The sequence below is a fragment of the Histoplasma capsulatum genome, genomic scaffold (assembly GCF_000149585.1).
Source record: "Histoplasma capsulatum NAm1 scaffold_7 genomic scaffold, whole genome shotgun sequence".
NCBI classification, from domain to species: Eukaryota; Fungi; Ascomycota; class Eurotiomycetes; order Onygenales; family Ajellomycetaceae; genus Histoplasma; species Histoplasma mississippiense.
The window spans coordinates 2,260,652-2,272,180 of record NW_001813976.1 but is presented as its reverse complement, the minus strand read 5'-3'; the positions used below and the strand labels follow the sequence as shown (position 1 = coordinate 2,272,180).

Sequence of the window (11,529 nt, the reverse complement as noted above, 5' to 3'; positions counted from 1 at the left end):
AAAAAGAAATTATTCAGAATCCGAAAATATAACAATCCAAATTGCACAGTACAATACGGCGAACAAACAAGCAGCAAAATTCTGGCGCACATCAGGCTTGACCAGTGCTTTTTGACCCTTTCCCTTGCAGATTTTTCGCCACGCAAAATAAATGCCCCTGAAGCCTCCGAAACCGAACCACGCCCAACCAGCATTCCCCTAAGCATACTATACAGACACCCCCGGGCACAGACCACCCGTGACCTCCATGAATTATCTCCCAGCGTCTGCCAACAATAATTTCGGCAGCCTCTTCCACCACTCCTCCAACCACCTCCTCTTCCGCAACCTCACGTTCGCTAAAATCCCAACCCAGCCTCGAGCCAAAGTCTCCCCATCAGAAAAGGTCTCCCGCGTCTCGAAGTTCCTGCGGAATCGAAACGTCAACTGGTCCACCGCCCGCGCTTTCCACACAGCGCTCCCTGTCCTATGACAAATCCCGGCCCAATACAAAAGTATCAACAGCAACTTCGCTTCATAGACCAAGGTCTTTTGGAAGTACCGCTAGATCGAAAACAAAACCTCAACCTCCTCGTCCGGCGTCCAGCATTGATGAAGTCTTGAATCCAGACTCTTCTACTACGGCGACTGGCAAATTGCGACAGCGCTCGTCTCTTCCAATTGGAACCAGTACAACTGCGACGGGGGAAAAAGCCAAAATGCCCCTCTCAGGGACTCGCCTGAGTGGAGGGTTTTTGGGTAGTAATAGTCGCGAACGGAAATATGCGATGGCCGGTAATGGAAATACCGACACAAGCAGCAAGGAGTCTCTTGTTGAGGATGGCAAATCCAAAAACGAAGACATTTTTTTGAATATCGCCAGGGCGAACTCTCTGCGCCGCAGTTCAACAACAACAATGACAGAAAGGAAAAGGGTAAGCTCTGAGTTGCATTAACTGGATTTGTGTTTTGTGTTATTCATTTACCGAGACCTGCCGTGTACATTTTTGTCTGTCTGCTTGAATCTTGATTTTTCTTTTCGTTTATTTCCTGTTCTCCGTCCAATTTCCCTGGTCTGGCTAACCAACGAAATTCAACAAGTCTAAATTTGGTCTATCTGGCTTGTCTTCACGTACGAGTCGGGCCAATGAGGAGGTTCTTTCTCCACAAACTCCCCGATTCGACTCTGATCAGGTTACACCTTCACCGTCTCACGACGACTCTCCTTCCCTAGGACTTGGCTCCTCCTCACTTCGATCTCCTACCACGTCTCAACATCCAATCGATGAGAACAGTCGACTTCGATACTTTGGTGTTAGCACTAGATCATCAGTTGGGCTTCCTCGGAGCAGTCTCACTCGCGCAAGTCAGGAACCATCACCCGACTCGTCACCGAATCACATTGGAGAAAGACGAGTTTCCAATGCTCAGGAACAAATGCAAGGCCAGTCGCGGACATACCGACAGTCAAACCTATCAACGATGCGAAGTACCCTGAATTCCTCTGTGGCGGATGCTGTAGCTGAACAGTCCAGGTTGGAGGCGGAGAAGTCGAGATTGGATGGCACTGAATCCACCTTGTCTACCACCGCCCCATCTACTGTTTGGGATGAATTAGACGACTTGAAGTCGAGGATTCGAAAATTGGAACTGACGGGAAAATTACCACCCTCATCTGCGGCAGCAATGTGTAGTGTCTCTGGTGAAAGGCCACGTACTGCAACGACAACAGTCACCACGCTCTCTTCTTCTCCGAAACACGGTCGAAAAACGACGTCTCCACCACTAGGGCAGGAATCAAGTACCGTAACAGATCAAATACACCCTTTACTCCACACTGCTTTAGCGAAAGCCAAACCTATACTGAATGCTGACGTATATCGCACTCTTGAAGCAACAACAACAGATGCGTTAACGTTGGCTGCTATTCTTAGCTCTAACGCTCCTCAACACAGAAGTGGTATGCCTGTTAATGGGGCTAGTACCTCAGATCGACAGATGCGACGAAAGGCGGACAGCTTGTGCCGGGGTTTGACAGAGCTATGTTTGGTATTGTCAGATCAGCAGCGGGAGTCCATATCGAAAACAAGAACAGGCAGCCCAGATCCGACAACTAGCCAGTACCAGAGAGATGGAGTGATGGATAGAGAGTCGATTACGCCAACCATTTCATATCGGCGGAGCATCAGCCATGAACCAGAGGAATGCCACCACGGCCAGACACAAACGATGCGACTAGCAGCAGGCAGCCGTTTAGAAACACGACGAGCAAGCATTCTTAGTCTGAATTCCGGAGCTGCTTCCAGTCGAAATACCCAGGAGAGCGCAAACCAGACTCAGCTTCCCACACCCACTCTTTCAACCCCCCCAAGTCGTCTCAATCGTACCTCTATAACACTACGCAGCCGGAGATTGCAAGGCGAAGAAGATTCTGAGGACAAATCGTCTGTTGTTTTCCGTCCAATTTCCCGAGCAATGACTGAAATCAACAGCGGAACATCTCGCTATTCACCTCGAGAACGACGGCGTTCACGCGAATATACTTCCAATCATCCACTCCCCGATCAACATGTATTACAGCAGATATCGCCACAGCAACATGCTGACCAAGCCCATCCAATCTCTCAAGTCCAATCAAATATCCCTGTGCGGAGGAATTATGGTACCCCCGGTACAAGCCTTCCAACGACAACTCACACGAATATCCAGCCCGGATTCCGAAGATACGGCGCATCTTCTTTGAATACGGGAACTAAATCAGCGGATGCCTCTCCGAATGACCACAATTCTGGGGCTTCCGGGTTGGGCACCAAACATACCGGTTTACTCCAGCTACGGTCAAGAACAAATAGCACAGGAATGCGCAGAATCGGCATTAGAAACCGCCCATTCTTCTCCACTGATGGTGATAACGAGGACGATGAACTTGATTGATAGAGAGGAGCCCTCGTTTGCTGATGCTTTGTCGGTTTCAATGGCGTTTGGTATTCATCCCTGCGATTTCAGTTCCCGTCGTTTATCGGAGTATGTTGGACATTTGGCTCCGCGCGGGAATCTCTCCGTCAACCCGCCTAGCTCACAGATTGTTTTGGCTTGATTCTCACCTTCCTTATTTTATCCACGCATACCATTCAAACGTTGATGACTTTTGACTTTTGACTGTCTCATATTTATGTCAATTTCTTTCATCTCATCGCTGGGACAAAAATCCTTTTTCAGTCTTGATAATGACGCAATAAACGATGTCTTGGACCCTAACTTTCTCACCCGTTTTCCTTTTCCTTTCCTTTTCCTTTCTATTTTTCTCTCTGTTTTAATGATATTCGGAACAAGGGATGCAAAATACTTAAATCTTGCGCAGCAGTATGCGGACATGCGCTTTTCTTCTGGATACACCCCTTTGTCTCAGATGCATAGATATTGCAGCGGATTTTTTAGTTTACTGATAATTTCTCCGAGGCCATGCCGATAAGAACACTCTGTCGTCACGGTTGGTTTAGTGGCTAGTTTTTTTCAAGTTTTGTTCTTTTTCATCTTTTCTTTACTTTCTTTTTTCTTTACTGCATATTTCATATACAGCTTTTTGATTATTTCTCGTGTTTCTTACGCATACCCCTGACTGCATGGTTTTATTCGTTGTGAGACGTACACCTCCGACTCAAGCGAAATTGGGGCGGGAAATCATCGTTTTCATTGTATTCATTTTTTAGGTGGATAATGAAGATATACCCAACCTATGATACTCGACGTTTACCTCTGCAATGATATTCAATTGGCACTGTGTGCCATGAACATAGCTATCAAGCCCCTGCTTCTCTTCAAATCTCCGTTTCACAATCTTGCGTTGTCCTACCTTACCTCATCTAAGCAATCAGCAGCTCCTGCCCATACCGGTCCAGAAAGCCTTCCACGCAGCTGATGAACCTATCAACATCACCTTCAGTCGTCTCTATCGTCAAAGCCATGTAACCCCTCATAGCAAGATAAATGTGTTCGTCTAGCATATGGTGATAGAACAACGCCTGCCACACCTTCGCATCGAAACCCGTAAACCGCACATTTATCAAGCTCCCATGCCCACTCACAAACATCCTCGGGAGTCCCTTGGCTTCCTTTCCCTGCCTCACCCGATCAAAGGTATCAACCTCCACAATCTCGTACCCTTCGCCAGCCTCTCCGCTCTGGCTCAGATGTTCACTTATAATCCTCCGACCAGCGAGCAAAGTCCAAACCCCTTTTCTCAACCTATCTCCCAACCGATTGAGCACCCCGACTCTCTCCTTCGTATAAATCCCCAATGCTTCGAAGCCCGCCACCATTGTCAAGATGTTATTATTAAAAGTCCCCGCATGGCTCAGCCTCCCCTTTCCCTTCCTCTCCCCCGGATCAGCAGGCAAGTATAGCTCCATAATCTCCCGCCTACCCCCGAATGCCCCAAAACTCATCCCACCACCAACCCATTTCCCCAACGTCATGATATCGGGCGTGATACCAAAAAGCCCCACACATAACCCCGCAGGCGCCAATCGGGACGTCATGACCTCATCAGCGATGAGGAGCGCGGAATGTTCATCTGCAACCTGCCGCAGGAAACGGGCGAATTCTTTAGTGGCGGTGCGACAGCCACCCGCGCCCTGCATGGGTTCAAAGAGGATCGCAGCAAGACTGCTACGTGGGTGGAGTGAATTGACAATGGCCCTCGTCTCATCGATGTTATTGTACGGCGCGATGACGAAGTCATGGGGGAGATTCGTTGCTGCGGCGCCTGCGGTGCCGCCGCTGACCACTTTACCACCATCGGCATCGGCATCGGCATCGGCATCGGCATCCGCGACGAGGGTCATAGGAAACGCAAGCGTTGCACCATGATACGCATTGCTGAAGACGAGAATTTTGCTCTTCGTTATAGTCTTCCTTGTCTCGTCATTCCCGTCCTTGTCATTTCGGGTATTAACAAACGCCAGCGCCGTGGCAATCGCCATCGTATTTGCCTCCGTGCCCGAATTGGTAAATCGCACCATCTCCATCCCGGCCTCTTTGAAGCGGTCACAGACACGCTCTGCAAAAGCGCTCTCATGTACACTGATGCCGCCAAAGTTCCAGCCGCCTACCATGGCGGCGGATACGGCATTAGAAATCCGTTCGTTTGAGTGGCCGAAGAGACCCGCGCTATATTCACCTAGAAAATCGGTGGAATGTATCTCCGTCTAGGGAGGTGAGGGTGGCCTTGTGGCCAGAGGTGAAGGTGAGGGGGAATGGGGTGGAGAAGATGGAGGAGCGGGTGTTGCCGCCAGGAAGGTGTTTGATGGCTTCCTGGTGGGCGGCGTAGGATTTAGGGTTGCGGATTCTGTAGCGGGTATAGGAAGCATGGAGGTTAGTGGTTACTGGGGATGTCATTCTTTTTGGGTTCTATTTTTATTTTTATTTCTGTGATATTTTGGGGCGTTTGTTTCTCTATTTCAAGATTACCGGGAAGTATATATGTTTTTCCAAGTAGTGGGATGAAATATTATGGGTGTGCATCTCCATACAAATGATAAAGCATATACAAGGCAACTGGAAATCGGGATGCGGGGAAGCTCTGCCGCCATGCCGATATTAAGCGCCAAAGCGAAGGTAGCGACTAAGTAAATAACCAAGTGATCGACATCATATATTTTGTGATGTAGATGATACCATTACCGGCTGCAATGAAAAACTGGAGGCGATCAATATGACCTCGGCTCCTTACCCGGAAGCATTGCTCTGGACATCTAGCAATCATCTTGCCAGTATGACACTGATGCCATTGTATATGTAATGTACAAGTTGTTTTTTGACCTTCTAAAGGTAGACAAGTTGCCTGGCACTTCATGATGACGACGAAGGTTGGGTAAAACAGTCGCGAATAGCAACCGGTTTGATATCAGAAACAATTTTGTTTCCTTTCAATTTTTTCGCTACAATCAGTTCATAGCTGTCCTCTTCATTCGTTAGAAAGCGTGCGGCTCTGGATGAAATCCTGTTAATAATCAGCCTATATGATCGTCTTGTAACATTCCGTTGTCGATTACGATTAGAGGAAAGTTTATACAAGAAATACCACATTCTACTTTCGCCCAATGTACTCCTTAGGTTTTCGTCGCCGGTGCGGAAGTGCACGTCTTGACCTGATTCTCATCCACGGTGCCTAGCATCTTTGCTTGTTCGTCGCAGTATCTTGCCATCAAAGTGTCTATTGCAGAAAGGCCAGGTGGACTATGAGTCGTCCAGTGTATATGAACAGAACGGAATTTCTAGATATTGGGTAGGGACGAGTGGAATTGTCAGTTGACTTGATGGGTGGGGCAGCAGTTAACATCGACAGGACGAGGGGTAACGGAGGCAGCAATTCTCACAACTGTCATTGTCGAATGGTGGTTTGCAGATTTACTCTTTATCGCGATCATGTTGAAGAAGTCCTATATAAAACACATGCTTAGCGAAAAATAAATCAATTCGGGAAATAGACCGTTGAGGATGTCGCATCTAGCTGCTGGGGGTCCCCTGACATGTGCTCTGCGCCCTGGTGCCCGGATCATTCAAGCATAACTGACCTGGCATTTTGTGTACGTTTTAAAATAGTAGGTCTTTTGTAAGCCCATCAGCTCTTCATCGAGAGACCAGTTACTGTCAAGTAGCGAGTTGGTCTCGGCTGCCAATTGCTTGGTTTCATCTGGAAGAGTAGATGCGTATTTGGGCTGGACGGCAGAGTTCAAGTTAGGGCTTGCCATGCTGAAATACCGTTGTCGAGAAACAGGATTTGTGCGCAGGCGAGAGTAAGCATATACAGATCGATAGACACGAGGTATCATGGTGGTCGAGTGGATTGAAACGGCTCTATTCTGCAGGAGATGAACGAGGAGAGGAGGAGTTGGAAGGCAGAAGCGACGAACCCCGGGGAAGTAGCCTTAACAACCACTGATCCGGGCGGTGCAACCAAAGAAACATCCTCGATGGTCTAGTGGTCATGATTTCCGCTTGTCATGAAAATGTCAAGCGCGGGAGACCAGGGTTCGATTCCCTGTCGGGGAGTCCTTTTTTTTTTTTTTCCTTTTTTTTTTTACCCCTTTCCTTTCATTTGCGTATCTCCCTGTATATTTGGCCTTAAATTGTCTGCTGTTGCAGTCCCAAACGTTCTTCCTGGCCTATTTCTACGAGATTGTTAGACAGCAGCCACCGATGGGCGAACGCCAGTTGTTTCCATCTGGACACCGATAACTGTTTGAAACGATTTTGCTTGAAACTCTTACAGACGCTATTTCTCTAATTACCGGAAATCTTCGGCGCTTAGGAGTCCACGGTCGTCGTACGCCGTTATTACGTCTGAAATCTTTCTATCAGGCGCTGTATGGATCTGTGTAGTGGTTTGACCACCGTGGTCTGAGGCCATGCATCGACCAGATGACAGCCCCCGAGCAATTTCCTGTTCGGGCATTCTGTTAATGTGTATATGCCTGGGGACGCGTCTCGATCTTCGAGAAGAAGATCCTGGAGACTTTCTATCGAAATGCCTGATGATCCTTTGTTACCGTTTCAGGTCGAAGGAGGGAGCGGGTTATCTCGAGCGTCGAACAGAAAAACGGAAGTTATCTAAGCCATATGGATTTAACTACCGTGGATATTCGATATGACTAAAACTTTTCTCCACTACAAGTCAAAAGCTCAATTGCTTAAGAGCTTTAGACTACAGAGTATATCTACAGCTCTGAAGTGCAAGACCACAGAGCAATAGGGAGATTCTGGCATGATTGTGGACAACGTGGTCTCAGAGGAGTTTGAGCGAGTGAACCCGATGGAGAACAGGGAAAACGTGCAGAAGAATCAAATGACAAGAACGAGTGGGTGCACAATCAAATCACAGTTACCGGATCGATACATCTCTTGAGATGTTTTCCAGCGGATACGATAGAAGCCTTCGGAATAAGCTTATCCGTTTCCGCTGCGGTACATCCATATCACAGATTATTGAGCTGGAGCCGTCATCGAAATAATCCTGGCAATTGTTGACTATCCCAATACCCATAACAACAAATTCGCTCCTTGAGCTTGGTATTAACGGCAACAGTGAGTACATATGTTGGTAAATCATGTTTAATTTTTAGAGTCTGGTCAATCTTGCGACTCTGCGGTTTATCCCCTGCATCCAGACCTCCGGAAAATACCCCAGATCCCCAGATTTATTTCATGTGATTTAATTTACGATGTTTGACGCACGTCGGCAAATAATCCTATTGTGTGTCCTCAGGGACAACTTCCAAAACTTCCAATGTCGTGGGAGCGCGGAGGATCTCAGGGCTCCATTGCGTCTTGAGTCAGTTCTTGCGCAAACCGTCGAAAGAAATGCGCCACAATGAATGTTACCTGGAATCAGGGGAATCCTCATGGGGAGCATGTGAAGTAGTGGAAAGCAGTCGAATGGCCAGTTGTTGGCCCTCATTCGGCGGTGTCCTACCAACCAATCCGGCGGCCTCGGTTTCCACTGCCATGAATAATCTTGACAAGGGCTCTTGGTGACCGGCAGAGAACGGCATTGCGAAATACAAATGGCTCCCTGGTTATGGAGCGATTCGGTTATGTCCGAACGGGCCGATATGTCTACACATTTGCTTGGCCTTGCCTTTCTTTTCACTTCCTATGTAGAACATCTTTGGTCCGTCCGACCACCATCCACAGGTCACCAATCTTCTGCATTCGATATGCGCCAGTTTGTATCGAGGATTGGAGTTCGGCATAGCAATAGCGTCGCTACGGAGAGCCAAGTAAGAGGGGTCCTGTTTTGGGGAAGACGAGCATAAAATCTTCCCTTGAGTAGAAGGCGAGAAATGTTTCTTGCATGCGACGCTTCTTCTCACGAATCTCAGTTGCATCCTCGACTGTTTTACCGCAGATAGGGATTGTGTCGGCAAGGATTATCCTTATCTCAAGATGTAACCCAGCTGCTACAGCCTTACCAATGTTTGGCCAACATAAGATGGCGGGGTTAAATTTTTCATGCTGGATTATCACCGAGTATTTTAGTGCAGCCAGTCTCCGCAGAACTGCGGCCACTCCCCCTCCTATCAACACGCCAGGAAGAGGAAGTCGTTTTGGTCAAAAATATCTAGTAGGGATGCTAAACATAGCCCCTTATCTTCCTAATTACTTACCTGCCTGGAGGTATATAGTGAACAAGAAGCCAATCAACAGATACCCATAACGACAGCCTTTAACGATTGCAATGCAATACAATAATTAGTGAACTTGTACTCTGTAAAGCGTTTCCGGGTTCTGTGGACTTCCAATCTCCGTTAAAATGGGAGATTTCATGATGGCTGAGATACATATTGCCGTCATCCACGCCTTGCCATTTGCCAACCCTCTGGGATTGCTACTATGTTTCGTTATGCAAAAGGCATCTTGTGCTAGTTCGGGGTAAGAATTTACTGTAATATAATGTCCATATTAGAGACCATTCCATTACTGGGACCATAGTGATGTGACATATTCTAGTAAAAGTGACTGACATTGTCAATTGCATATCAGGCATGACCCCGTCGACCCATACGTAAACTTATACTCCCAAAATTCTATTATGCATGATCTCCTATTCAGCTTGTTAATGAACAACCCTGATATGGCTCGTAGTGAATGTTCCTGGGATTCGTTTATCCCATGAAACGCCCCCTGGTTTGACGGGCAGTGTGGAAAAGTAGTCCATGATGCAAACGTCATATGTCGTATAGCAATCCTTGGGTTTTGTTGTTAAGTTATCCTGCTAGGTATTATGGATCCTCAAGACCATTTCTCAACTTCCATACTTTACGCTATCATGTGACATTCATTGAAAGACAAAAAAAAAAAAAAAAAGAATTAAGTAACAAAGAAACCTAATATATTTTGAAAAATTCCCATAGTTAAAATTCCCTTAATTGACATTCCCTCATACTTCTTCTTCTTGGAAAGCATTCTTGACCCTGGTCGTCGAATTGCTATAATTCCTACTATGTTGTAATTGATAACGGACATTACTTTCCCCATGTGCAGTGGCATCAGGCCTCTTGATGCTGGGATGGTTGCCGCCGAAGCGCGCCCCTCTCTGTTGAGAGGATGATCGCGGAGTTTGCCTATCTTGAGGGAAGCTGAATTGGTCAATTGCACCGTTTTTGAGCAACCAATAATCACGAAGTCGGTCGAGGGCAGTTTTGAAATCATCGAGAATAACGGTATCGCAGAGACATTTAAACACAAAGGAAAGCTACATTGATGCAGTGCTGTTAGTAGTGGTCTTTTGTCCTTCTTCCTTTCCTTCAGTGCTTAAGTTTGGATTCGCAGGAAATTTTTGAAACTAACCTTCCAAAACGGATTAACGCCTGTGGGCAAGGCGCCCTGAAAGACGTGGAGGACGGAGAGAAGATCGATAACAAGAAATATGATTGAGAGACACATGGAGGCTAGCATCACGCCGAAGCGAGGGCTGTTGCGAACGAGCTCAAGGTAGGTAAAACCGTACTCGGATTTTATGACATAGAAGAGATTGCACGTGGTGTATATCCACCAGGGATCTCTAGAAACTAAGTCAGCCCCTCGTTCTCTTGGTCTATTGCACGGATCGCATATAAAGACAGGATGGGAGGGAAGTAATATAATGCATCGGAAGCTCACCGGCAAAGCGTTTCAAATGGCCTTGTCTTCAGGAATAAGTCATTAATACGGTTGAAATATGTGAAGTTGGCATAAATTTCGAGGATCCAATACGGCTGTGCAAGAATGACAGTGCCGATGTAGAATCTGCTGACATTCTTGCTAAGGAACGGTCGGTTTTTCAGCCAGGCTATTACGTTGTGAAGACTCCACGAAATATTAAGCCCAATTGCAGTCGTGGAGAGGTACCAGCCATACACCGGTTCATGGGCAAATAGCCATGTGCCGTGTCCCATGCCGAGAATTAACTATCAAGAACAATTTTGTCAGTCACGGCGACAACCCGGGAGCTCGCGAATTGAAAAAAAAAAAAACAAAAGCGTAACAGACCTCAGCTAAAATCAACTTATGTAGAAGCGCTCGACGACGCATGTTCGCGACGGTGATAGCAGCCATAAACACCAGGGTCCCAACCATGAAGCCCTGGGCCCAACCTTCGAGGACAAGGGCATCCGGGTTATTGTCAGGGCGGCCCACATCATCGCTTCGTTTTATGAGCGGGAGATACCCGCGCATAGCAGCTCTTCTTGTGACTCTGAAATTAAAGAATATAGTGGCCGACTTGCGTCATGGTCTCCGTACGCGCAAAATATTGGAGTCGCCTCAGAGAGAGAGGAGTTTCGAATCCGATATTGAATATACTAATTGGTGTAAAGAGCGGTAGAGGGTGCGAACGAGAATAAGTAAAACAGAGAAGGCGGATAAAATATCAATTCATGTACCTTAATATATATGGCAGAGGAGAAAACTGGTATCAGAAGAAGGGATTTCCTCGAGTCAAAACTTCGATTGAAGGAGCATCAGGCGGAGTGCTCTGAATTGGAAATAGGGTGCTAGATGCTCCGTCCC

General features: G+C 47.1%; 4 protein-coding genes and 1 non-coding gene across 5 annotated transcripts; 2 read left to right on the top strand and 3 right to left on the bottom strand.

The window, feature by feature from the left end:
- Window positions 1–698: 698 nt before the first annotated feature.
- Window positions 699–2,913, top strand: HCAG_06304 (predicted protein; the record flags this gene model as incomplete). Its single annotated transcript, XM_001538649.1, has 2 exons — window positions 699–914; window positions 1,081–2,913. The coding sequence occupies 2 exons, from the start codon at window positions 699–701 to the stop codon at window positions 2,911–2,913; spliced, it is 2,049 nt and encodes a 682-aa protein (XP_001538699.1).
- Window positions 2,914–3,797: 884 nt separating this feature from the next.
- HCAG_06303 (predicted protein) lies at window positions 3,798–5,093 on the bottom strand (the record flags this gene model as incomplete). Its single annotated transcript, XM_001538648.1, has 2 exons — window positions 3,798–3,828; window positions 3,871–5,093. The coding sequence occupies 2 exons, from the start codon at window positions 5,091–5,093 to the stop codon at window positions 3,798–3,800; spliced, it is 1,254 nt and encodes a 417-aa protein (XP_001538698.1).
- A 996-nt stretch (window positions 5,094–6,089) lies between these two features.
- On the bottom strand, window positions 6,090–6,812 carry HCAG_06302 (predicted protein; the record flags this gene model as incomplete). Its single annotated transcript, XM_001538647.1, has 3 exons — window positions 6,090–6,254; window positions 6,357–6,419; window positions 6,555–6,812. The coding sequence occupies 3 exons, from the start codon at window positions 6,810–6,812 to the stop codon at window positions 6,090–6,092; spliced, it is 486 nt and encodes a 161-aa protein (XP_001538697.1).
- Window positions 6,813–6,947: 135 nt separating this feature from the next.
- On the top strand, window positions 6,948–7,032 carry HCAG_09403. The gene has a single exon. It is a non-coding gene; the product is annotated as a tRNA-Asp (tRNA).
- A 2,887-nt stretch (window positions 7,033–9,919) lies between these two features.
- HCAG_06301 (conserved hypothetical protein) lies at window positions 9,920–11,097 on the bottom strand (the record flags this gene model as incomplete). The annotated part of the gene is made up of 4 exons (XM_001538646.1): window positions 9,920–10,234; window positions 10,330–10,543; window positions 10,642–10,928; window positions 11,011–11,097. 4 exons carry the CDS (start codon window positions 11,095–11,097, stop codon window positions 9,920–9,922), a joined length of 903 nt encoding a protein of 300 aa, XP_001538696.1.
- Window positions 11,098–11,529: the final 432 nt, after the last annotated feature.